This window comes from Mauremys reevesii, linkage group 1 (genome assembly GCF_016161935.1).
Source record: "Mauremys reevesii isolate NIE-2019 linkage group 1, ASM1616193v1, whole genome shotgun sequence".
Lineage (NCBI taxonomy): Eukaryota > Metazoa > Chordata > Testudines > Geoemydidae > Mauremys > Mauremys reevesii.
In genome coordinates this window covers 190,325,606-190,353,057 of record NC_052623.1, presented here as the reverse complement: position 1 = coordinate 190,353,057, position 27,452 = coordinate 190,325,606, and the positions used below count along the sequence as shown (strand labels likewise).

The following is a 27,452-nucleotide window of genomic DNA, read 5'->3' as shown; positions in this document are numbered from 1 at the left end:
GCGAACTTGGGGGTATAAGCGCTGCAAGCCCTTGAGGAACCTAGAAACCACAGGGTGCAAGAATACGGAGCAGCCACTCTCCCCTGGGTGGAAGGTAGAGATGGCTGCCAAGTGTACCCTCAATAATGACACCGCCAGGCCCTGCTGTTTGAGAGACCAGAGGTAGTCCAAGATGGAATGGATCGGGACCTCGGTGGGAGTAACATTGTGCGTTTCGGACCAGCAGGAGAAACGCTTCCACTTGGCCAGATATGTTAACCGAGTGGAAGGTTTCCTACTACCCAGGAGTACCTGTTGTACCGAGGCAGAGCAACGTAACTCGGATCGGTTTAGCCACGCAGCAGCCATGCTGTGAGGCGCAGGGATTGCAGGTCTGGGTGGTGAAGTCTGCCATGATCCTGCGTTATGAGGTCTGGGCGAAGAGGCAGGGGAATCGGGTTGGCTATCGACAGGTCTAGCAACATGGTGTACCAGTGCTGTCTGGGCCACGCTGGAGCGATCATGATCAGGTGCGCTCTGTCCCTGCGGAGTTTTAGCAGGACCCTGTGAACCAGCGGGAACGGTGGAAAAGCGTACAGCAGATGGTTCATCCACGGCATCAGAAAAGCATCCGAGATCAAGCCCTGGGAGAGGCCTTGGAATGAGCAGAACGTCTGGCACTTCCTGTTCTCACGAGAAGCGAAGAGGTCTATGCGGAGAAAGCCCCACTTCCGGAAAACGGAATGGATAACGTCCGGACGAATCGACCACTCGTGAGACAGGAAGGATCTGCTGAGGCGATCCGTCAGAGTGTTCCGGACCCCTGGGAGAAAGGACGCTACCAGGTCTATCGATTGGGCTATGCAGAAGTCCCAGAGATGGATAACTTCCTGCAAAGAGGGGAGGACCGTGCTCCTCCCTGCTTGTTTAAGTAATACGTGGCCATTGTGTTGTCTGTGAACACTGAGACACAATGGCCTTGTAGGTGCTGCTGAAACGCCTGGCACGCAAGACGGACTGCTCTGAGCTCTCGGACACTGATGTGCAAGGCCAGCTCTTGAGCTGACCAAAGGCCCTGAGTGCAAAACTGACGAAGGTGAGCACCCCAGCCAAGAGATGAGGCGTCCGTCGTGAGGGACACCGAGGGGTGAGGTGTATGGAACGGCATCCCTGCACACACCAGGGAGGGCGTCGACCACCAGTCGAGGGAGCCTAGGATGCTCGGGGGGATCGTGACAATCATGTCTATGTTGTCTCTGCTCGGGTGGTACACCAAGGTGAGCCACGATTGGAGTGGACGGAGGCGAAGCCTGGCATGTTTGGTTACGAACGTGCAGGCAGCCATGTGACCCAGGAGACCTAAGCAAGTGCGAGCCGAAGTTGACGGGAAGTTCCGTAGACCTTGTATAATTGTTACCATCGCCTGAAGCCGAGGCTGAGGTAAGCAGGCTCTGGCGAGATTGGAGTCCAGGATGGCCCCAGTGAATTCTGTTCTCTGTGTGGGAATCAGAGTGGATTTCTCTATATTGATCATCAGGCCTAGATGCAGGAATAGATCCTTGATGATGCCCACATGACGGGTAACTTTGGCCTCGGAGGTCCCTCGAATTAGCCAATTGTCTAGATACGGAAAAAGGTGAATCCGACGGCGGCGGAGGGAGGCAGCGACTACAGTCATGCACTTTGTGAATACTCTTGGGGCTGTAGAGAGGCCAAACGGAAGGACCGTAAACTGGAAATGTTGATGGTTGGCCACGAACCGGAGGTACCTTCTGTGTGGAGGATAAATGGCGACGTGAAAATACGCGTCCTTCATATCAAGGGCGGCATACCAGTCTCCAGGATCCAAGGATGGGATGATGGTCCCCAGGGATACCCTGTGGAACTTCAGGTGTATCATGAACTTGTTGAGTTCCCGCAGGTCTAGGATAGGTCTGAGACCTCCCTTCGCCTTGGGGATTAGGAAATAGCGGGAGTAGAACCCCTTGCCCCTTTCGTCCTTTGGTACCTCCTCTATAGCTCCGATGGCGAGGAGCATCCGCACCTCTTGCAAGAGGAATTGCTCGTGAGAGGGGTCCCTGAAGAGGGACGAGGATGGACGGTGGGAGACGAAATAAACTGGAGGTAATGTATCCTGGGTAATAACTGGTATGCCGTCATCGGGCGTGCCTTCAAAAGCTAGGCTTTGGCCCCATTGGTGGTTTAGAGGGACCCTGATTTTGGCCCCCTTGGGGTCCTGACTGATGCCTACGACTGCCTCGGCCACGCCTGCTGGCAAAGTCCTGTCTTTGTCTAGGCACAGGGTAAGGCGGTGAGGCTGGGGACGGAAAGGTCGGCGCTGAGTCACCGGCCTGTGCATGCCGAGAGAGCGCATAGTGACCCTGCTGTCCTTTAGGTTTTGCAGCCTAGGGTCAGTTTTTTCGAAGAACAGGCCTTTGCCATCGAAGGGCAAGTCCTGTATAGTATGCTGCAGCTCCGGGGGAAGGCCCGACACCTGGAGCCATGAAACACGCCTCATGGAAACACCTGAGGCCAGCTGACCCCTGGCAGCGGAGTCAGCTGCATCAAATGAGGCCTGGAGGGAAGTTCTCGCCACTTTCTTCCCTTCTTCCAGGAGGGCAGCAAACTCTTGACGGGAGTCCTAAGGAACCAACTCTGTAAATTTGCCCACTGCCGCCCAGGTGTTGTAATTGTAGCGGCTAAGCAGGGCTTGCTGGTTTGCTACGCGGAGTTGTAGGGCCCCTGCCGAGTACACTTTACGGCCCAGTAAGTCCATTCGCCTAGCCTCCTTCGATTTAGGGGCTGGTGCCAGCTGGCCATGGCATTCCCTCTCATTGACGGACGGGACGACAAGGGAGCAGGGGGGAAGATGTACATATAGGTACTCGTACCCCCTGGAGGGTACCATGTACTTGCGTTTGACTCCCCTGCCCACGGGCGGGATAGTGGCTGGAGACTGCCAGATGGTATCCGCATTGGCATTGATCGTCGGAATGAACGGTAGGGCCACTCTAGTGGGGGCGTCAGCCGACAGAATGTCTACGACTGGATCCTGTATCTCTGAGACTTCCTCCACTTGGAGGTTCATATTGAGTGCCACCCGTCTCAGGAGGTCCTGATGGGCCCTCAAGTCGATTGGAGGAGGACCCGAGGAGGATGTTCCTGCCACCGCCTCATCTGGGGAGGAGGAAGAAGAAAGGCCGGAGACAAGCGGGTCCTGTGTGGGCGTGCTCCTGGACGACCTCCTGTTCCGGTGGGATCTGGGAGTCCGGTGGCTGAAGCGGGGCTTCCTCCATACCAGTCGGAGGGGGATGGCTAACTGTCGCCTCCGGCACTCGGTGCTCTGACGGAACAGAGCAAGATGGGCTCACAGGTAGGCCTTGGCCTGGTGGTACGCCCAAGGTGTCCAGAATGGCCACTGATGGGGGCCAGGGTCCTGGGGCTCCTGGAAGACTCTGGTGGGCACATCCGAATCACGGTCCTGCGCGTATGAACGGCCCACGTGGGACGACACTGATGCATGTCTGGATGGCCACGGAGGAGCTGAAAAGCCCTGGGCAGAGTCTCCCTCTCTAGCTGACGTCGTTCGACACGGCACCGGGGATCGGTACCGGGAAGCATATCGGTACCAGGAGCGAGAACGGGACCTGCGACCGGAGCGGTGCCGGGAGGTCGACCGAGATCTCGAGGCTCGACGTCGGGAGTGGCTACGGGAGTCATGGTGCGTGGAGCAGTGCCGGGAGCTGGAGCGGTGCCGAGTGTACCGGGCCGGCGAACGGGACGCTGACTGTACGACCGGTACCGAAATGGAGAACAGTGCCGGGACTGCGAGCGGCGTCGGGACCTGGATCGGCGACAGGACCGAGAACTTCTGCGGGACCGCGATCGTGAACGGTGCCGACGGAGGGTGGTCTGATCAAGACTGGCTTGCCGATCGACTGTATAACCCGCACCGGCGGTGCCGGGGGTTGAGGCAGCGCAGGCTCCATCATTGCAATCAACTCCCTCGACGTGGAAAATGTCTCCAGCGTGGAGGGAATAGTGAGCTCAACCACGGCTCGCACCGGGGAGCTTTCAGGCACTGGACTCGATGGCTCTTTTGTGGCCGGAATCGACAGTGCTGATGTTGTCGGTGCCACGGCAGGTATCAGTGCCAGGCGGTCCGACTTAGTATAGCGCTCGGGCTGCAGAGCGGGCGGCTCGGACGCAGCAGGAGTCTTGTGCCTCTTCGCCCTCGGGGAGAGGGATCCGTGCCGAGCGGACGTCGGTGCCAGCAACGGCCGGTGACGAGAGGCCTTGGTGGTACCGGCGTGATCCGGTGCCGAGGGAGCGCTTCTTGAAGACTGACCAGCGCTCGGTGCTGAGGGCGGAGGAGTAAGAGCTGCCTCCATCAGGAGCTGCTTGAGACGAAAGTCCCGCTCCTTTTTTGTCCTCGGCTTAAAGGCCTCACAAATGCGGCACTTATCTATTAGGTGAGATTCCCCGAGGCACTTAAGACAGGAGTCGTGGGGATCTCTTGTCGTCATCGGCTTGTGGCATGCCGAGCACCGTTTGAAACCTGGTGAACCGGGCATAGGCCCCGGCACCGGGTGCGGGGAAGGGGATAATCCCCGAACCCCTCTGAACTATATACACTAACTATACTACAAACAAATAAAGTTAACTACAACTATATAAATCTGAACTATATACACAAGAATTAACGAGAGAACTACGAGTAGCTAGGGAAGTGGAGGTCAGCTAAGCCACGCTCCACTGTTCCAACGACCGACACGGGCGGTAAGAAGGAACTGAGGAGCGGATGGGTCGGCAGGGGTATATATCCGGTGCCATAGCGGCACCACTCCAGGGGGCGCCCAGCCAACCCTAGTGTTGCTAGGGTAAAAAAATCTTCCGACGAACGTGCACGCGGCGCGCGCACACCTAATTCGAATCTATATGAGCAAGCACTCGAAGAAGAACTGCAACCTCCCACGTCCTGGCCAGCCTTCTTATTGTCCCTTTGCCCACACCAGCATATAAGATTAATTGAAAATTGTTAAACTAAAAATAAAACAAAATCAAACCAAATTACAACTACAATTTGGGGGACGAAGGAACAAGAGTTCTTACAGATATTTTGTCAACTATGCACTTATAAGGCTATATACGTGTGCACACACTGAAATGAGTTCCTAGTCTACATTACAAACACATCCTAGCCATCATTTGGCCAACTTGTTCTTGGTAAGTCAGCAAGTATGCACTTTACCAATGAGGTAGATAAACACTAGTTGGCACTGACTGAATGATGCCTGTTATACTATTGTAGACTTTTACTGCAGTATTTAAATTGTGATCCCATTTTCACTACTTGCTTTCAGGAAATTCTGGAAGTACTGCAACCACCTCCTCCAGTTGTCTGCCAAGTTTGCTGTTCCAATTTTGCCAGAGATTCAGTTTATTTCTGTCCTCATTTAATGATGCTATGAGATCCAGGAGTGCTGGTAAAAAATATCTTTATTTCTTGGCCCCAGATACATGATATAGGTCAGGATAACAAAGTTAAACCTTTGCCACATGACAGGGGTCAGTATCCAGGATTCCATTGATTACTGTTACAGAAAGGAATAAGCAACTTCTGAACAGATCACCACCATGGAGAGAGCCTCAAGACCACTTGGGTGTGAGGAGCAGATGCAAGGGAAGGAGGAGGTGAAGAGTTACAGGGCAATGCAGGAAGCCAAAAACTCTTGGGAAAAGACACTCCAGGGGAAATAGAAATCAAGAGAGACCAAAGGATGGGAGGTCCTGCGAACTGAGAGAGAAATGGGACCCTCAATTAGGGGTGCTGGAGAGAATCTGGAGAAGAGGGTATGGACAAAGGAATGAAGGGAAACACCAGAAAAGAGAACAGGTAGCCCACCTCAGGGGAGTTGGGGAAGAACCAAGAACAGAGATCTCAGAAGTGGGGAGAGCACTACATTTAAGGAAAGAGTGGGAAGGAAGAGAACAAGGCAGACAACACTGAATCTAAGAGGCAGAGAGGTAAGAAAACATATGGATTTATTTCTTGCCTATGCTATGAAATCTAGCAAGTGTGAGACTCAGTTAAAATATGGATGCTCCTGTTGACATGGTTAACTTTAAACACTGTTGAGTCTCAGTGAAGATCGGAGTAAGCTGTGTTTAAACTACAGATCTGATTCTGAACTCGCACCAGTTTTACTCCAGTGTAACTCTACATATGTCAGTGGAGTTACTTTTCATACACAAGTGTAAATCAGAAAGGACTCAAGCTCATCTTGTTCCCAAACTGCCCTACACCCTACAACTGGACTATTGTACTTTGGGAACGTGGATTAACAGTTTAGCTTCGCAAATGTAGATGGGACCCAATTATATTTTCTATGTTCATTTCACGAAAAAATATATTAGGATGTTTGGGAGCCGGTGACTGCTCTTCTTTGCACCTTCCCACAGTGTCTATAGTAGTCATCTACTTTTTTTTGGCCAGCTATGATCTTGGATAAGACCTGTTAGGTCATGCAATCTCTCTCTCTGAAAGTGCAGGATTGTTCCCTACAGCATATACTCTATTTTTCCAATACAGCTTTAAAAATTCCAAACAACAGGGCTTCCAAAGCCTAAAACTTTATGCCAGAGAGTTTGAGATATTTGGCATAAATTTTCCCTTTGACAATTAAATCTCATTCCCAGTCTAGTCTCATCTATCATTCTAGTTCCAGGTCTCACTCTAAATAATTCCTCTCCATCCTTGGCATTTAAACTCTTTACAATATTTATAAATTTATCTCAGACATACATGAATTTAAGGATGGGACAGAAAATGTATGTATTATTTTACAGTATGAACTCAGGTAATTTAAGACTGCCAGGAGGAAGAGTTAAGGTTGCCCTTTCAATAGTAATTTCCACATTTCATCATTTTTGAGTGCTAATTGTGCAAACTTAAAGTTGCATTAAAACAGTATTTTTGGATTTAACTGTTTGGAAATCAGTTTACATAGTAACATTTGAATTAGCACAAAATCTGGAAACTGCACCAAACAAATCATGTCTGTGGCCAGTGTAGCAATGTCAGAAGTTGCACTGAAGTATGTGATTTGTAGTATTGTTCTATTCTTCTTTCTCTGCTCAAACACACACAGTAGTGAGGATTTATTTATTATAATACTTGACAAGTTTATTTTGTCATATGCCATTGGAGCCACTATGGTGCAGCTCTACATCATGGGAATGGCATCAAGAACCAGCTATCATAAATCCAGGACAGGCAGTAACCTTGCACACCACCAGAGGGTTAGGAGAGCATACGTGAGAAATGGTCTTGCTTTGAGTCATCTTTGCTAAGAAGATAGAAACTTGATATAATCAGTGCCATTCTCCTAATCTTCGTCTTGGTAACTAACATATTGGCTGAGCCTTCTTTGAACTGGGAATTTCACCCTAGCTATGTTGCTAGCAATGCTGTTTGGAAGAGCTTGTTGAAGAGATGTGCCTCTCGGACTCATTCAAATTCTGTCATTTATGCCTATTCCTAATGCAAGTATGTTTTATTTTCAGGTAATTATAGCACTATTATAATTCTCACTTTAATGACCAAGTAAACAACCACTGATCATGTTTTCCTATTCAGATCTCATTTTTCTCTATTGCAAGCTTGTATTACATCAGCACGAGAACAAAAGAAATTAGATGGAAAAACACTTAGGTCATCTAATCTATCCAACCAGCTAACACGATGGTTTGTAGAGTATACAATTTATGATATTTTGTCAAATCTGATGCGACGTCCATCACTTCCTTTAGGAGACTATTCCATGACTACATAGATCTTTCCAGGATGAAGCTATTCTATCTAAAGTTCTCTGAGCTCCATATCATTACGCCTACTTATAACCAATGTACTAACCTAAATATTTCTCTCCCTCTGACATTTATTTCATTCAAATATTCACCACGGATCCCAACAGAAGATGAACAAAGGGCCCAGTATCTAGGTACTCAAAACTTGGTATAATTGTTAGTGGTACTTCTGCAGTAGCACCAACAATCTTACCCACATCTCCGCAGTAGATGGCTTGTGTTGACTGCAGAGCACATTAAAGAAGCCATGCTTGTGCAATTAGTTAATTAAAATAAATACGGTAATCCCTCTGCTGCAGAAACCTGCCAGTTAATCAATTATTCAAGAATCATCAATTAAAACAAACAGTCGGCTATTTGGGTAATCAGCTCTGTGTTTACAATAGCAATGCAAATAAGCAAACCTGTGTGCTGTTTACAGATCAGTGTCAAGATGGAATGGAGAGCCTGGTCTCATCCATCTGCAACTGTAGAGGATACAAGTTTTCCCCACAGAGTCTCTCAACTATGCCCAACACAGGGCTGCACTTTCATTTTACCAGGAAGCCAAGGGTCACACCTACATTTTATAAAGAGGATAGAATGCAGTTAATTTATAATTACATACCAAAAATCTATGTTAAAAGAACATTAATTGTAAAGTCAACAGTCAGGAAATGCCAGAATTAAGATTGCCTGTGCAATCCAAATGCAGTCCCCTTGTGTATATGCATTATGATACAATCTTTACTTGCATGATCACATACTACTTCTTCCATAGGACTGCAGCCTTATTCAGTGCACAAGATGGACTGTGCTTGATTGATGAGCAGCTATTCAATATTTTGTTTCTGCCTTGGTCAGTGTATGGCTAAAGGTCTTATTTATTGCACACTATTCAAATTCTCCTCTAAAGACAGAATTACGGTCTACAGGGGCTACTATATTGTGCTCATCACTATAGCATTTAAACACTTCACAAACTTGATTTTTATAGCACCCCTGTAAAATGAGGTGGTGGTATTATCCACATTTATAGATGGGGAACTGAGGAACAAAGAGATGAATGTAAAAAGGTACCCATCAATTTTTGCTACCCAATTTTAGAGCCGAGAACTTAATTTTTCAGAGTACCTAGCATTATATAGCATTATATAGCACTTCACATGTTGAAAGCACAGTTCAGAGTTGCACCTGATGTTAATGGGAGTACTCAGCACTTCTATAAATCAGCCCCCGGATTGCAAGTTCAGCACCCACAAAATGAGAAATACAGTTAGTGATCACCTGCGAAAAATTTGGTTTAAGTGACTTGCCCAGAATCACATAGGAACTCTGTGGCAAGGGCAAGGAAAGACTCTAGAATTCAGTTCTGCAGGGGGAGCATTCAGCTTCCTTAACCATAAGGTCCTTTCTCTTCCTGCAATCTCCTCCCTCATTCACTATCTATCACAGGGGTAGGCAACCTATGGCACGCGTGCCGAAGGCAGCACACGAGCTGATTTTCAGTGGCACGCACACTGCCCGGGTCCTGGCCACCAGATCGGGGGGCTCTGTATTTTAATTTAATTTTAAATGAAGCTTCTTAAACATTTTAAAAACCTTATTAACTCTGCATACAACAATAGTTTAGTTATATATTATAGACTTAGAGAAAGAGATCTTCTAAAAACGTTAAAATGTATTACCGGCACGCGAAACCTTAAATTAGAGTGAATAAATGAAGACACCGCACACCACTTCTGAAAGGTTGCTGACTCCTGATCTATCATCTTCCAGCTTCTGCAAAAAAAATGAATCAGGGGTCCTACAGACAGCAAACACCTTTATTACGCAACCTGAGCAGTTCTATCCTGTGCATTGAATGAGACAGGGGCCCTCAAGAATAAGCGGTATGCAATCATGTAATTAAAGACTATATCATAATGTATAAGCACACAAAGGCAACCTTAATACTGGCATTTCCTAATTTCTGAGTGTTTATTTATGCAGTCTTAATAACATTCTTTTAACATAGGTTTGTATGCAAGTTCCTGAATTTTCACTGAAAAAAAAACCAACCCAAATTCCATCATGTGGCATCATATTGACACTCACATGAGTCATCAGCAGGGTTGCAACATTTAGATCCATTGCACAGACCTTTGCCACTTCAGATTATGGTTTAACTGAGAGCAGTAGTAGGTTCTCATCCTCTATGTGAACCAGTACTAAAAGAGGAGGGGACACTGTCAGTGGGTTTCACAGATATTTGCTGACAGCAGAGGAATGGTGAGTGTCAGGGTCCCACTCTGCGGTGGGGAGAGGAGTATGCTCTAGTTTGCACAAACTCTTCTGCCCATTGCCCCGAAGTGTGACCTCTTCTACCTAGTCCCCTCCAACCTGTCTCTGTTCAGTCTCTTCATCCCAGACCTATTCTCATCTAGCCAGTCCCAATATCCACTCAAGTTTTTCATCCCAGTCGCATTCTCCTTGTCCATCAAATCCTAGTCTGACCTATCTGGACTCCTAGTCCCAGTCTCCTCACTCAGCCATTCCCAGTTCCCACCCAGCCCCCAGCACTTTTTCCCCAGTCTCCTTACTTAGTCAGTCCCAATCTCCTACCCCCTCCTTCCTGGCTCACCTGATCTGTTTGTCTTTACCACCTGTCCTCCAATCTGCCCTCCACCACATTGCCTATCACTAATTTTCTCACTAGACTCCTCATCTTATCTAGTGTCCTGTCCATCTGCCCACCTAAATGCCTTGTCTCAGTCTCTTTGCCCACTAAGTTCCAATTCACCCCAGCTCTTTGCAGATCTCCTTTCCCCCACTCTACTCATTCGCAGTCTAAATCTCCATGCCCAGCCACTCCCAGTCCCTGCAGCAGACAGGCCCAGTCTCCACACGAGGCTCCCAGGCCCAGTCTCTCTCCCCAGAACCCCTTGGCCAGCCTCCAATCCCCATCTTCCCCTTCTACCTCAATCAGGCTCTTTGTCCAAATTACTCCCTCCACTCCTCCCCCATGTCTGGCTCTTTTCTTCTCTGCATTCAAATCAGGCACCTTCCTCCTCCATCCTCAGCAGGGAGTGATTGAAAGCATAGGAGAGAAGTCTCTGGACTCTCAGTTCCAGTGGCTGAGACTAGACCCAAGATAGTCTAGTGCAGCCCAGAGCTGCAATTGTAGAGAAAATCCTGTCCTGCCCCAGGCTGGCATATGTCAAGTGTGGATGGAATCTCTGGGGAACTGAACTGCTAAAATCTAAGAAGTCTACTGAGCATGTGAGAACTGCCATTTTTCAAACACTGATAACTTTTTCACAGAGGAAAAAACAAAATAAAAAAAAAAACCCTAAAACAAAACACATCTGTGACCCCACTTCCAAATTGCAAGCCCTGGCTCCAAAGCATGGGGGAGCTACGGATTCTCAAAGCAAACATCAGCAACAATTTTTAAACCTGGGCTCAGAAACAGCTGCACAGTAAGTGGTGCTACCAGTCGGTGCAGCATGCGGAGACTACAGGATGCAGGATACCATGCAGCCAGGTTACTCAGATCAAGATAAAATATTGCATGCTAGGAACTATAATTTCCAGAAGACTGGGCCTCCATGTTGAAGATGAGGCCAGCAACAGGTTTCATTACAGAACCTTGTGATCCACATTTGGTTACTCATGTCTGGAGGGATCTAGAGACTTCCATACTGTACATGTTAAGCACAGAATCAACGGTGCCAAGTCCTCCACAGTGGACTATGTCATCCTGGACAGACCCAAGGACTTCACTGCCACTCCTGCCAGGCACATACTCACTTTGGTTAGGAGTTCTTCAGAAGTAAGGGTGCCAGACCCTCAGTACAGGACTTCAACCTGGGTGGATCCAGGCACCAGAATCATTTTGGCAAGCAGTTCTCCAGTGACAAAGGGTGCTGGATCTCTGATGCTGGACCTGATGCACCAGGATGGATCCAGGAATCTTAGAGACACTGGCATGAAGAACACAGCCGGTGTGGTGAGTTAAGTCCAGCACATAGCTGACTTAGCATGAAGAGCCTTCCAAGTCAGTGGGGGTACAAGGCCACCCTCCTGCTCTTGTTCGTCCTACAATTCCCATTTCATATGAGCATCGTTTCTTTCCCTTCTTTCTTAAGAAAAACTAACTAACTACAAACAAAAATAGGCCCCAAAAAGAAAAAGTGAAAAACAACAAGGGAAGTGTTGAGGACAAGGTGTGTGATAAAAGTTTGTGGCACCATAAGCAGTGAAATAGAACTGAGGGATAGTTGAGACAAACCTTTTTAGATCCCTGAAGTCCTCCATGAAGGGGTGAGAAGAAGAGAGGAATGAGCGATCCCAGGGGACACTGCTCAACACAAAAGATTCTGGAAGCCTGTGATCCCACAAGTAAAAATATATAGAAGCCACTTGAAGAACAAGTGGGTGTGTTTTTTCAAGTTAAATCTGCTTCCCTCAACCCACACAAGCTCCAGTGCTCACCTGTGCAATCTGTATTGGCTGAGAAAGAGGAATCTGCGTCATCGGCGTCGCAGCGGAGGCCGAGATGGTGGCGCCTGCAGCGCTGTGCTGCTGACTGGCTGAATGCTGCACTGCAGCCGCCAGCAACTGTGCCTGTGCCTGTTGTAATAATAACTGCTGCTGGGCTGGCGTCAACGTGAGCTAGAAAAAAATAGAACAAACAGTCATTAACAGCAGAAAGAATTGTTCCCATTACAAACTACCAGCTATTAATCAGGTAACGGACATTGGCCAACCCAGGCACCTTATGTAAGGGCAGCTGGCTACTCAACATAACATAGCAATCAACCTACAGCACAATTTTGGTAGAAGCATTGAAACTAAGTGTTATGCTGCAATCAGAACCTGAGGAATCACGCAAGCTTCTCCACAGCTCTACTCCAAGGTTCATGCAAAAAAGGTAATTAACTAGCAGGCAAAAAGAAAGAATCAGCCCTGACAGGATTTGAAAGGAAATGTACACCAAACAGAGCAGCAAGTGATTAGCCAGATGAAAGAAAAGCAGGAGTGCTGGCTATGGCTACTGAATGAACTGATAACATCCCAGCTGCTTCACATTAGCATGAATCCCTGCCATATTCCATCATTTCCATTATGTCCTAAGATATAAGTGAAGAATATGAGCTCCATTTGTTTCACTTCAAGTCTCCCCTCCCATCTGCCTTTTTAAAAAAAAACAAACAAACAAACCAGAATAGAGTTGGCAAGTTTACATCCCTTCATCTTCCAAAACACATTATCTCTATGAAACAGGTGGCTAGTCTCTCCTTTACATATAAATGAATCCTGATGTCCATATTTAATACAATCCTCATCTACACAAACCTGGAGTTTTGAATGTCTCAGTACTACAGACATTCATCAGACAAAACAAAAATGACTTATTTAGAATAGGTTTTAATAACTTCCTTCCACCACGTAATTTTTGTTGTTGTTGAAAGCAAATGTACTTTAACATAGTAAAATACAAACTAAATTAAACAAAACCCATTAAATGTGGGCCTGGATCATTTACACATCTATTCTACTTTGAGGATTCTGCAGCAAACAGGACTGAATTAGACATGGCACCATTCAAGTTTGCAGGTGACATCACCCAACAATTTAAATCATAGACCCAATGCATTGATGGAATAATCTCCTAATACCCCATTCATGGGCAAAAACCTCAATCTGAAGAGCTGATGAAATGGAAATAACCTCTCCAACCAAACCAATCCTCTCAAGTTTGTTTTTCTAATTCATTTTAAACACTTCTGGCGGTTGCCACAAGCACAACTACCCTTAAAAAACAAAAACAAAAACAAAACTTCCACACCCCCAAAACTTTACTATTTAAAAACAAACAAAAAACTCTAGAAAAATCAAGACTGACAGGTTAAATGGAGGGGCTGAATTCTGTGAGCATAAGCAAAAAGGTTGATGGTATCTAAAGATCGAGTTGCTCAGAAAACACAAACTTTATGACCTTTGCAAAATATTTAAAAAGTTTTGGGATATAAAGTTTCCATCACTTTTGCTACACATATACTCACATTTTGACATGGTGTTTCCCTCTCATGCTTCTATATGGTCCCACAGTAAAGTCAAAATGTTGACTTTCTGATATCCATGACTTCAATAGTCTAATGTCAAACCTAGAGTTCTGATTTCATTGCAGGGTCAAGTAGGAGAGAATGAATAGGAACCAAGAAATTCTAATATTGTAATACACATTTCTCCAACAAACACCAGGCAATAAGAACTACTGACAAGCAGACTGCTTTTTATATACAAATGTTCTCGCTCCCCTTGCCACCTGTGTGAAAGTTCCTCTTTAATGAAATGACAGTAACCTTGGACAGCCATTCTACTATCTGTTGGTGGGCGATTCTAATTGGATGGCGAATGATAGCAGTACTGCCAGACAGGAGGCTTACTACAATTCTCTTGGGTAAACCTTACCCCGGTGATCTGTCCTCCGGCCAGCATGAGCTGGGTCTGGGGTATGGCCGCCTGCACTGAAGGCTGCTGGGAAGGCTGGCTTGGCTGCTGGGTGTCCCCAGATTCTTCATTAGATTTAGACTAGGAAAAAAATATAACTCTTTATAGTGTAAAACAGATGTTAATGTGTACACTACTATCTCTACACTGTACATCAAAATCTTTCATCTGCATACAAAAAGCCCTTGGGTTCATTTTAAGTGTGGGTTTAAGAAATGGCTCTTTCTGCCCACCATCTCAGCTATGACTGCTCCAACATGTGTAGCTAACACAGCTTAGGGTTAAAACAAAATAAAACACTCAGTTCTTTTGTACCTGAAATATTTTCAGATTTCACTTTGTTTGCTGCAGCATCACTGAAGTTGATGCTACTTTTTACCACAAAGAAAAAATATTTGCCCACCGCAAAGCTCTTAAAATTATTCACGGACTAAAATCCAGAACAATGGAGTGAAGGGAGTATATGTTTTTCAAACATCTGCATTAAGGACATTAAGTCAACAGAATGCTAGCTAAACGGGGGACTGGTTTGAAATTCCCTCATATGCTTCACTAAATCTAGCAAGAAGCCCAACACAAATGGTCTTAAAATAAAAAATTAAGCATTTATATAGCTGTGCAGCGTGTTTTACTTAAAATTAGTTTGTTTTTTTTAAAAACGGAGAAGAGAATACTGCAGCCATGAGGGAGGAAATGCAAGAGAGTGTCTGAAGAGGAAAGAGAGGGTTTTATGGTAATTAAAACTGGTTATGCAGAGCATTAAAATTCTGCATAGATTTGCATATTTTCCACCACCTGTTTTGGGGACTGCAGAGGAGGCTAATTAACATAAAGCCTCTGATTAATTCTGCCAGTCACTGAGAGATAATTACAGCATAGGACTGTAAACATTCTGCACTAGTGATACAGCCTGTTTGCCAACATCTCTCTCAGGGATGGAAGTTTACCATGGCAACCAAGGCAATTTTCTGCCTCCTTTCTCTTAAAAAGGAAGATCACTGTATTTCTCCTTCTTTCTAAAGCATCATCACATGTAACTGGGTCCATGTTCTATTTGGCTTCATGGAATGCACTATCCCATTTCTTTAGTATACTGCAGTATTGAAACCAGTTTTCAATAAAACTACATCCCTTTCCCCTTTCGGCATGTTGCTTGAATATTGTATTGAAAGGAAGCAGTAGGTTGATTGAAATGCTATGGAGCATACTGCATCACACAAAGTTTGAATGCTTTTCTATATCATGCAGATCAATGAGGAGCAAGTAGCCCAGTTTATTTTTAAATTACTAGGTATAATTTACTTGATGCTGTAGGAAACCCAAGTGATCCACACCAGCAACCTTAAAAATCAATGCTACATCGGCCCCCTATGTTCAGCTTTCAAAAACAGCTTGCAAAGTAATCTATGATTAAAATAAGGTTGGAATCAAGGAACATGTGAGATTATTGGAGTTTGTAATGAAGCATGAGAACTATTTACAACAGCTCACTAACCTCTGACACAAAATTATTAGCACCAATGAATTAACCAGCTCCTACTGCTGACCATCACCCAATCTGTTCTGCAGCTGTGAAACTATTACTACTCAACCTCTCTTTTATTTTACAAACCCAAGCAAATGTATTTAGAATGGGACAGCTTGCAGCCTGAAAACTATCTTTAATGAAACAGATACTTGATGGAGAATGGGAGAAGGAGGGGCAGTCCTTACCTGTACATTTAAGGACTGAGCAGCAGCCTGTAAACTTGTTCCAGCGAGCTGGACCTACAACACAGTGCAAAGAACTGAGATGAAATGAAGTAACGGTCATATAAAGCTTTGAAAGATGAAACAAGGACCCCGTAAAACATTCTGCAGTAGCTGAAAGTAGGGGCAGTGCTGAGAAATATTACACACAAGTCCATATGGACCTTGCACAGTGTTATCTGTCCACCTCTTACTGAGAAAAGATTCTGTCAGTTTAGGACAGGGGTGGGCAAACTTTTTGGCCCAAGGGCCACATTGGGGTTGCAAAACAGTATGGAGGGCCAGGTAGGGAAGATTGTGCCCCCTCCCAAACAGCCTGCCCCCCACCCCTTATCCAGGGGGGGGTGCCCAGATCCGAGGGGCTGGGCTTGGAGCTGGGAGTCAGGGCTGAGTGGGGAGGATGGGTTTGGGGGGGTGCCCACCTCAGAGGGGCTGGGCTTGGAGCTGGGGGTCAGAGCTGGGCCTGGGGGGTAAGGGGGTCAGGGGGTGCCTGACAACCACCTCCCTGAGACCCCCCCAATCCAAACCCCCCTTCCCTGGCCCCTGACCGCCCCCCCCACAGAACCTGTGCCCCCTGAGTGTCCCCAGGACTCCCTGCCCCTTAGTGCCCCCCCCCCCGGCCCTGGCTGCTTACCCCCAGCTCACTGCGCGCCTCGAGAAGCGGCCCTGCCCAGCGCGGCAGCCGCGTGGCTCCGGAGGGGGCTGAGCTCTTCCCCGCTCAGAGCCGCGTGGTGAGGGGGCGGGGCGGTGAGCTCCGGGCGGAGCTCAGCTGCCTCCGCTTGGCCCGGAGCTCGCAGCCCCGCCCCCTCACCAGACGGCTTTGAGCAGGGCGGAGCTCAGCCCCACCCCCCCAGCCAAGCTGCTGCTGCGCTGTTTAGGACCCGGGCGCGAACAAGCGGCCCGTCTTCTGCAGCCAGGCGGGGCCGCGCTACCGGTAAGGGGCCATCCCTCTCCCCCAAGCGGAGCCGGTAGCGCGGCCCTGCCCCGGCTGCAGGGGACGGGCCGCTCCTCGGCTCGCAGCGGCAAGATGAGCTGGGGCCCCAGCCTTTTGCTGCCCCCTATATTTTGCCGCCCTAGGCACCAGCTTGTTTTGCTGGTGCCTAGAGCCGCCCCTGCTCCTGGGTCAGGAGCTCGGGGGCCGGGCAGGACAGTCCCGCGGGCCGTAGTTTGCCCACCCCTGGTTTAGGACCTCTGGATGGTGATGTGAATCTGACTATGAAAGGAGCATTTTTGGGTGGGTGAGTCTTCTTTGGGAAATATAATTTTTATGTAGAAATCTCCTACGTTCTTAAAATGAAAACCCTATTAATCAACTTCTTGACTTCAGAACAGACATTACCCCAAATACGCATGCTGCATTCACCACCTTCCTTACATCACACAATGGAAATTTACAAGCAGGAACCTCTTATACCACATAAAAACTGTTCTCACCCATCAGTCCACGACCCAGGCACTCTCACTGTCCCTAAACACTGCAAAAAGAAATTACATACAGAGGACAGGATACCCTTAACAAGGGCAGCATTGACTGAAGTGTACTCAAACTCAAATTCAATTTTTGAGATCGATGACCTGGGCCAATACTCCCAGGAAAGTGTTTTGGGGGAGGGGAATGGGGGGAGCAGGAAAGTGAAATGAACGCAACATTCCAGAACTTGGGATTTTTAAAAGCAAGATAGAGACAAAAATATTACGAACAGGAAAAAGATTCTCTCTCCTGTTACCACATAAGTTATACGCTCATATACTGTAGTCAGCTTCAATAACTCTATTCATGTTACCATCATCAGCATCACTCCTACTAGGAAGGAAGAATGTTACGTAATTGCCAATTCTTCCAAAGGGCGGGATTATAGCCTGTAGACTATTTCGTCACTGACCATGCTTGAAATCCACTGCTTTACTGGGAACCAGGAAACACATAATGAGTACAAGAAAAACAAATGATCAAATGTGATATGCTGTCCTTTAAGAAAAGGAAGACATCCCTATACTGAGATGTGTTGCATGAGAGTAATAACATATTTAACTATACTTGCTTTCCTGTTGGCTTGTGTGGGTTGGAGAGCTTTAATTCAGATCCAAATACAAAAATTCCATGCTGTGGCAGCTCTGACCTTACAGAGCCATCTCTTGTAATGTTTCATACGTTTCTATAAGGTTTTCCGCATTTCCTCTGTTGCCAAACAGAGCTCATCTCTAGAAGTTAAGTTTAATTTGCCTTGCCTGTTGTGTTCTGAGATTTCAACAACATACAGCCCAAACAGCCTAATCAAACTGCTGTCCTAGTGAAATAGCCTGGATATAATTATTTTTACCTTTCTCAGCACTAAAGGTTGACCTTACAAACTTAAGAGACCTAAGTGCAGCCAGCACACACTTGAACATAGATCGTGTTGTTCTCTCTCCCCCCCACCCATCTCCATAACCCTATGCACACACTTTCCTATTAGAGTATTTTATAAGACTGTTTCTGAATGGCACCTTGTATTGTATTTGGCATTGGTCAGTAAAGCACTCCATCTTGAGAGTAATCACAGCTGTCACCACTAAGAATTCCTATAATGGAAGACACTAATAGTTCATATCTAAGGTGCTAGCCAGCCTGACACTGGCCATTGCGAGATGTATCAAAAGAAGACTTGGAGATTTCTTGAAACTAGAGATTCAAGAAATGCAGCATACATCGTCACAATAAAAGTTAGGGTCTTAGCAACATTAAAAAAAAATACTTTTCAGGGCAAGGTGACAAAATACTGTACTGATAAAAGTTATTGATTTCAGGTAAGTTCATATGACAAATGAACATTAAAACAAACTGTACTGGAAACACAAAAAAGACCTTCAGCGCTCCTGAATTTGCATACCATACTGACATACAACCTTCAGGGTACTGAGAGTGAAGTGTGCAAGAACGGCATTCTCAAACAGCCTATTGGTTCGGTGTACTCAAACATTCACACTGTTATTCCAAAGGTCCTAGGTAAATCTCTATCCTTTGGAAAATTATAATTTTGTGACAAAAAAGTACTGAATGCTCAGTACAATAAAATGGCAGCTCTGCGCTCTTGAAAGTGAACATAAAAGCCTGAGTACCTTAATTTATACCGTAACAATTGCGTAACCCCAGACCCTGAACACATGGGGTCAGCCAATTAGTTCCAGTAATTTTAAGTTTAAACCTGGTGCCAAGGAAGGGAAAGACATTTGTTCTCAGATCCTAAGTGTGATCTGACACCCTACCTCTGAAGTATAGCTTTGACTCTGTAAGAATAGGGGCTGTAGAGAAGCAATTAAGGGAAACAGAAGCCTGAATATCCTAAGGAAAACAACTCCATGAAATAAATCTTCCTAAAAAGGACTCAAATTTGTAGAAACATATGCTTGTCTATTTCCATCATTTTAAGCTTTCCTTGAGCATGGGAAGCAACAGGAGGACTTGAACTGTGTACTCGTAGCCCTCACTATCACTTCTCCTTTCTTTAACTAGGCATTGACAAGTTCCAGGTCCATGTTGGAACAGTTATTGGGCAAATATAATTCTTAAGAGAAGAGACCAATTCTGGCCTTGTCTTTGGACACTCGTGATTCTAATGGACACTTTTCCAAAGAGGAGTAAACATTAAATCCTAGTGGCCTGTACCTTTCCAGAGTATTCATTTCCTATGCTCGTCTCCAGATTTTTGAAAGAACTATGAAAGGCATATGGTGTTTTAATTATAGGTACTCTCATCTGTAATATGGCCCTGTGGTGGCATCTGTTATCTAAAAGTTTCCAAAAGAGCTATTTCCCAATAATAATTCTCAGTGTATTTGATATGTGGGCTACAGACCAGTACAATAATTCATGACTAGTCTCTAACATTTAGCAGGCAGAAAAAAAAAAAATCTCACATCCTACTCAGGATGACAGTGCTCCCCTACACTACTCATGGATTCAGCTGCCAACTGTACAGGAAAAAAAAAAATCTTTCTCCATCCACTTCTTTCCCAAACCACCTCCAGTTTAAAAAGTGTCTTGGTTTTACCTGATGAAGGTGTCCAAGGAAGGCCTGAGCCTGGGCTGTAGAGATTGCCCCTCCAACGGGCACAGGCTGCTTCTGAAAGTCCAGGCCATTTGTCTGTGTGCCTGAAGAGGCAGAAGAAATTACAAAACTGTTTAACAGGACTCAAAAAAGAAATTATATTAAGAAATTTTAAATTAATTCTTGCTGAAGTCTCTTGCTACTCTGGACTTCTAACTCTGAATTCCATGAAACATCCTCCAAAAACAACAAGGGTTTGAGTCTCCCCAGAAATGAAAGAAGCACTGTCACTCCCAGCAGCACTGTCACTCCCAGCCAGTCAAACATAAGCAATTTCATAGCACCCTTAATGCCTATCATCTTGATCACCCTGCGCTATCAGTGCTGACAATGGTTTCACAACAGGATGCTCTGTAACTGTATGTGCCAAGGGTTAAACTCATAGTTCAGTTTTGCAAGTACCCGCTACCTAATTGCTGCTGATGGCAATTTTGAAGTTTAGACTTCTGCGAAAAACAAGGATCATAGTGGTAATAACACAATCCCTACTTCTTTTTCACCAGTAGAACTCAAAGCGCTTCATGCGTAAATGTATTTAAGGAAAAAAAGGATTCTTTTCAAGAAAGTGAAGGGTGAGGGGAGAAGACAACAGGGAAATAATAGTGCCACATGTGCATTAGAACATGGGGACATAGTCCTCCTGATAACTATATACCAGTGTTCCGATGAATATTTGTGCAGAGATCTTGTTACACTAGATTGCTCTTGCTCTATTATCTTTTATCCACTTTGAAATAATTTAGAACTGATTGCCTCTTTGCACTCTTTTCCCGCCCAGGCCTGGAAGAAGGGAAAGCCCAAAAGCTAATGCTGGCACATCTGGTTGAGAGAAATGAAAAGTATCGGAAACTTTTCTCCAAGATATTGTCAAAGTTTTTTTCTTCTGCTAAAAACAGCTGTACGGTGGTTTCAGGAATCATTCCTCCATGTTACATGAAGACAATAGAATAAGTATTGTAGACAACTGTTTTGGTACACTGTTGATATTATTACCACCCACACTACAACATCCTCCTGGACTACTGGTGACTATGGAAAAGGATATTTCCAGTTTATAAAATTGCACTGAAGTTCTGTAGCAGATGATACAATACATAGATTCTAAGGCCAGAAGGAACCACTGTGATTATCTAATCTGACATCCTGTATAACACAGGTCATAGATTTTTCACAAATTCCTAGTGCATATTTTTTCTAAAAATCCAGTCTTGATTTAAAAATTGCCAGTGATGGAGAATCCACTCGGACCCTTGCTACATTGTTCTAATGGTTAATTACTCTCACTGTTCAAAATGTACACCTTATTTCCAGTCTGAATTTAACTAGCTTCAAATTCCAGGCATCAGCTCATGTTATACCTTTCTATACTAGACTGAAGAGCCCATTATCAAACATCTGTTCCCCATGTAGGTACCCACAGACTAACCAAATCATACTTTAATCTTCTCTTTGATTGAGCTCTTTGCGACCATTACTACATAAAGCATATTTTTCTAATCTTTTAATCATTCTCATGGCTCTTCTCAGAACCCTCTCCAATTTATCGGTATCCTTCTTGAACTGTGGGCACCAGAACTAGACACAGTATTCTAGCAGTAGTTGCACCAGTGCCAAATACAGAAGTAAAATAACCTCTCTACTCTTACTCAAGATTCCTGTTTATACATCCAAGGATGCATTAGCCCTTTTTGGCAACAGCATTACACTAGGAGCTCATGTTTACCTTATTATCCACCAGGACCACCAAATCTTTCTCAGAATCCCTGCTTCCCAGGATAGAGTCCCCCATCTTGTACATATGGCCTACATTCTTTGTTCCTAAATGTATACATTTACATTTAGGTTATTCAAATGTATATTGTTTGCTTGAGCCCAGCTTACTGAGTGATCCAGATCACTCTGTATCAGTGACCTGTCCTCTTCCTTATTTACCACTCCAATGTGTGAGTCATCTGAAAATTTTGTCAGTCATGATTTTATGTTTTCTTCCAGGTAACTGGTAAAAATGTTAGTGTAAGGCCAAGAGTCGATCCTTGTGGGACTCTGAGAAACATACCCACTTGATGTGATTCCCCATTTACAATTACATTTTGAGACCTATCAGTTAGCCAGTTTTAATGTATTTAAAATACACCATGTTCATTTTATATCTTTTTCGTTTTTTTCCCTATCAAAATGTGGTGCGGTACCAAGTCAAATGTCTTACAGAAGTCTAAGTATATTACATCAATACTATTACTTTTATCAACCAAACTTATCTCATAAAAATATATCAAGTTAATCTGAAAGGATCTATTTTCCATAAATCCATGTTGATTGACATTAATAAAGAATTAAAGGAGAATATTATAATTAATCGAGTCCCATATCAGCTGCTCCATTATCTTGCCTGGGATCGATGTCAGAATGACAGGCCTATAATTACCCTAATCTTCTAAGAAATGGGGTGACTAAAATGAGGAAAAAAAAGTGCTCAGATTTGGAGGAAATCTCAGTAGGATCACTGTACTGCTATCAGATTTTGTCTACCGGTGATGGATAGGTGCTCAACCAGTGCATGAGTGCCCATGGCTTATTATAACAATCCCATACCCACTAGCCCCCACTTTTGTCCTATGACTACAGTAATATTAACAGGCCTCTTCACCTTGAATGGTCCCTTAGAATATGTGCTAACTACTTATGCTAATCTGTTCGACCTTTTATTTAGCTGAAGAAGAGCTCTGAGTAGCTCAAAAGCTTGTCTCTCTCACCAACAGAAGTTGGTCCAATAGAAGATATTACCGCACTCACCATGTCTCTCTAATATCCTGGGACCGACACAGCTACACCACCACTGAATATCCCCACACCCCCGGGCCACATCTATTCAGATTAAAAATTGTGACTAGCATATCTGGGTTATTGACTAAAATGAAAGAGATGTAGTTGTTATATCATGGGACTTAGGCATCACTTTAAAAATCCATGAAAGCAAGTATGGCTTATTTTCAGGAAAATCAAGGAGGCATATACTTAGGCTTGGGAGGATTAGATTTTATCGGTAAATGTCTGTAAACATCAATTTCACCAAACTGATGAAAAAATATTTCCACTGATAATAGAAATTTACAGTTAGGTAAAGTAAGAAAAACGCTGCTTGAGAATTTACTAGAATTTGATTTAAAGATATTTACTTCGTATATTTTGACACATGTTGATGACAACTTGTGTTTTAACAGTTATAAAGCTTTACCTTTTTGAATCTCAGTGTCCACTGTCATTATTTATTGTCTAACACTCCCATAATTTCCTGCAACTGTTAAAAGTTAATTAAATAAAAATATTAAAAAAGGTTTAAAAATAAACACTCACTATTATCCAGTGAACTTTAAAAAAAAATGGTTACTCACCCTGTGTAGTAACTGTGGTTCTTTGAGGTATGCCCCACTACGGGTGCTCCACTCAAGATGTGCTAGTGCCCCCTGCACCTTTGATCAGAGATTTCTCATAGCAGTGTCTGTTCAGCCCGCATATGCATGCTAGTCAGCTTCATGCCCCATGCCACTGTTATATAGCACTGCACAGGTGAACCACTCTTAGGGCAGGTCTACACTACCGCTTAAGTTGATCCAACTTCTGTTGCTCCAACTTCTGTTGGATTCTGTTGATCCAACTTCTGTTGCTCAAAAAGCCTTCTTCCCCTCCCAATGCAAGTTCTGTGCTGTCCACACTGGCGCTATATTGGCGGGAGACACTCTTCTGCCGACATAGCTTCCACTTCTTGCTGACATGGAATAACAACACCGATGGGAGTGCAGTCTCCCATCGGCATAGCGTGTCTTCATCAGGAGATGAGAAGCGGCAGGGAGAGTAACTGGTGAGCAAATAGCCAGCTGAATCTGGTAAGGAAACCATATTTGTCAGGGCCAGATTGGAATTACTAGGATAATTCTGGCTTTGCCTTTTTGTATTTGGTACATAACTTTGGCTATTAAAGGAGTCAATGGGAATGCGTACAAGAGAGCTGACCAATGAAGGTGAAAAGCATCTTCCCCCCGTCCCCACCCCCACCCCCCCAAGGACTGGTGACCCAGTCCGCCTCTCAAGCAAAACTGGGTATGTTTCTTGTTTCATTCTGTGGTGAGCAAGTCTATCCGAGGGATGCCCCATTGACAGAATATGTGATATAATGTGCTGTTGTCTATTTCCCACTTGTGGCCTTGGAAGAAGTGCCTGCTGAGTGCATCCATGGTCACATGCTGATCCCCTGGAAGGTAGGCCGCTGTGGTGGTGATCTGTTTCTGTATGCACCAATTTCCAAGCTTGACAGCCTTGCTGTAGAGCAGTGGTCCCCAACCTTTTCGTCTGGCGGGCACCAGACGAAGGACCACTGTGGCGGTGGAGCACCCGCCGAAATGCCGCCGAATTTCGGCGGCGACGCTTCTCGATGACGCCGCTTGCCATTGACAAGTGACATCTTGAGCTGTCGCCGCCAAAATTCGGGAGCGACACCTCTCGATGACATCACTTGTCGATGGCAAGCAGCATCATCGAGAGGTGTCGCTGCTGAAATTTGGGGGCGATGCCTCTTGATGACGCCACTTGTCGACAGAAACTGACGTCATTGAGAGGTATCCCTGCCGAAATTCGGGGGCGACGCCTCTCGATGACATCACTTGTCGATGGCAAGCATCATCATCGAGGTGTTGCTGCCGAAATTTGGGGGCGATGCCTCTTGATGACGCCACTTGTCGACAGAAACTGACGTCATTGAGAGGTATCCCTGCTGAAATTCGGGGGCGACGCCTCTCGGTGACATCACTTGTCGACGGCAAGCTGTGTCATCGAGAGGCGTCCCTGCCGAAATGCCGCTGAAATTCAGCGGCATTTCGGCGGGTGCTCTCCCGGGGGCCAGGACGCGGGTGCATTAAGATGCCCCTGCGGGCACCGTGTTGGGGACCCCTGCTGTAGAGTGAGGGCGATCTTGCTCCTCCTTGGTGATTGATGTAAAACATGCATGATAAGTTGTCCATTATGACCTTTATGTGTTTGTCCCTGATAAGTGGTAGAAACTAGAGACAGGCCTACCCAATCGTTCTGAGTTCCAGGAGGTTGATGTATTGCGATGTTCACTTGCTCTGGGTCGCATGAGCATCTAGATGCACTACCCACCCTAGCAGAGAGGTGTCTGTCGTTATGATGCAACCTAGATGGAGCTACTATAATGGGAGTGCAAAACTGGTTGGAAAACTGTTCCCAGAGAATTGTCCAAGAAAAACAGAGTTCTCACTCTCAGGTTGGGTGCAGCAAGTTATCAGTGGTTCAGAGTCATGCTGGAAGGGCATAACAAGTGGGGTCCCACAGGGATCATTTCTGGGTCTAGTTCTGTTAAATATCTTCATCAATGATTTAGATAACGGCATACAGAGTACACTTATAAAGTTTGCAGATGATACCAAGCTGGGAGGGATTGCAAGTGCTTTGGAGTATAGGATTATAATTCAAAATGATTTGGACAAACTGGAGAAATGGTATGAAGTAAATAGGATGAAATTCAAGAAGGACAACTGAAAAGTACTCCATTTAGGAAGGAGCAATCCATCAGTTGCGCACATACAAAATGGGAAATGATTGCCTAGGAAGGAGTACTGCAGAAAGGGATCTGGGAGTCATAGTGGACTACAAGCTAAATGAGTCAACAGTGTAATGCTATTGCAAAAAAAGCAAACAATTCTGGGATGTATTAACAGGAGTGTTGTAAACAAGACATGAGAAGTAATTCTTCCACTCTACTCTGCACTGATTAGGCCTAAACTGGAGTATTGTGTCCAGTTCTGGACGTCACATTTTAGGAAGGATGTTGACAAATTGGAGGTGGAAGGGTGAAAGTGGAAGGCTGAGAAGTGGACGGTTTCCTTCTCTGGAATCTGGGTCTCTTTTGATGCAGTTCATATGGCTCCTGGGAGGTAAGAAATTGAGCAGAACAGGCTCTCTGAGCCATCTGGGACTTGCTGAGCTACCTCTTGTAGGTGTGTTTATATAGATACCAATAAAATGCAAGGCAGCCCTAGAGTTCTTAGGGATGAACCATAGATTCATCTATGCTGTCCAAAACCAACTCAAACCCACCAAAAGGAAGCTCCCCCACTGTATTCTGGATCTTTTTTGGAAATCTTGAGAGCTGGAGCTAGGAAGCCCTTCTCATAACTACTGCTGTAGTGACTGAATGGGAGACAGTATCAGCGGCATTGACAGAGGCTTGTAGAGATGTCCTGGCAAGTACTGGTCCTCTGTAATAATTGCCTGGAATTGCTCCATGTTCTGTGCTCCGTGTTCTGCCAGTAAGTGGTCAACAAAAGAGTTCAGTTTGGTATAGCTTACGTGATTAAATTTTTGTCATTAGCATGTGGTAATTGGTGATTCTAAATTGTAAGGAAGCTGAAGAATGAGATTTCCTACCCAGTAGGTCCAGACGCTTGTGCTGCCTTCCACGTACATTAACTGTATTGAGTACCAAAGAGTTAGGTGAGGGACGAGAAAATAAAAATTCGGAGTCCTTTGTTGTGACATAATATATCTTATACACTCTCTTGCATGTAGGCAGAATAGTAGCTGGAGTGGGCCAGACGATCTTTGCTGGATCTAGAAGGGCTTTGTTTATGGGCAAAGCTATACAAGTAGATGAGGGTGAATGGAGGATATCAAGCAGCTTATGATGAGGTTCTTTAACCTCCTCAAGAGAGATCTGTAAGGAGTCAGCAATTCTCTTGACCTGGTCTGGAACTGCTTAAAATCATCTGCCAAGGATGGCGGAGGCACGACAGCTTCATCCAGAGTTGAAAATGAGATGTTGGCCACAGGAGAGACCCCCTCATTGGCTCTAGCTCCCTGGTCCTCAAAGGATTTATCTTGAAGGTCAGGTCTCCTGGAGGGAGCTGGTGATGCAGGTTGCCTCTCTCTGCGACAGGTGGTGCTCAATGCGCTATTGGCGATAGGCAGCCCAAGGGTCCCAATATAGCCAAGGAGAAGTATAAGGTGCAGGTGGAGGTGGCACCCATGGGTGCTCATACCAATGAGATGTTGATAGTAATCTTGTGCCACAAGTAGTTATAGTCTCAGACTTCTGGAAAGGGGCCTCTATAGGAGTGAAGGGGAGAACCCTGAATTGATATTTGAGACACTGAGGCAAGGTCTTCATTAGAATCCTCTTCTTATAAATTGCTCTGGAATGGTGGGGCACCTGGAGAGATCTGAAGTGAAACCACTGGTACTGGGTGAACTTCAGGAGATCTTGATGTTCTTAGTACT

At 45.3% G+C, this 27,452-nt stretch overlaps 1 protein-coding gene across 7 annotated transcripts in view; it reads right to left on the bottom strand.

Annotated features, from left to right (window-relative positions):
• POU2F1 (POU class 2 homeobox 1) overlaps nt 1-27,452 on the bottom strand; it is a 231,567-nt gene that overhangs the window by 76,163 nt on the left and 127,952 nt on the right. For 6 of the 7 annotated variants that reach the window (XM_039521085.1, XM_039521086.1, XM_039521081.1 and 3 more), the window contains 4 exons: nt 20,106-20,206; nt 16,039-16,092; nt 14,287-14,406; nt 12,304-12,483 (listed from right to left, as the gene is read on the bottom strand). In XM_039521085.1, coding sequence (XP_039377019.1) covers nt 12,304-12,483; nt 14,287-14,406; nt 16,039-16,092; nt 20,106-20,206 — 455 coding nt within the window. The remainder of the gene's footprint in view (nt 1-12,303; nt 12,484-14,286; nt 14,407-16,038; nt 16,093-20,105; nt 20,207-27,452) is intronic. The other variant, XM_039521087.1, reaches the window with a different exon arrangement.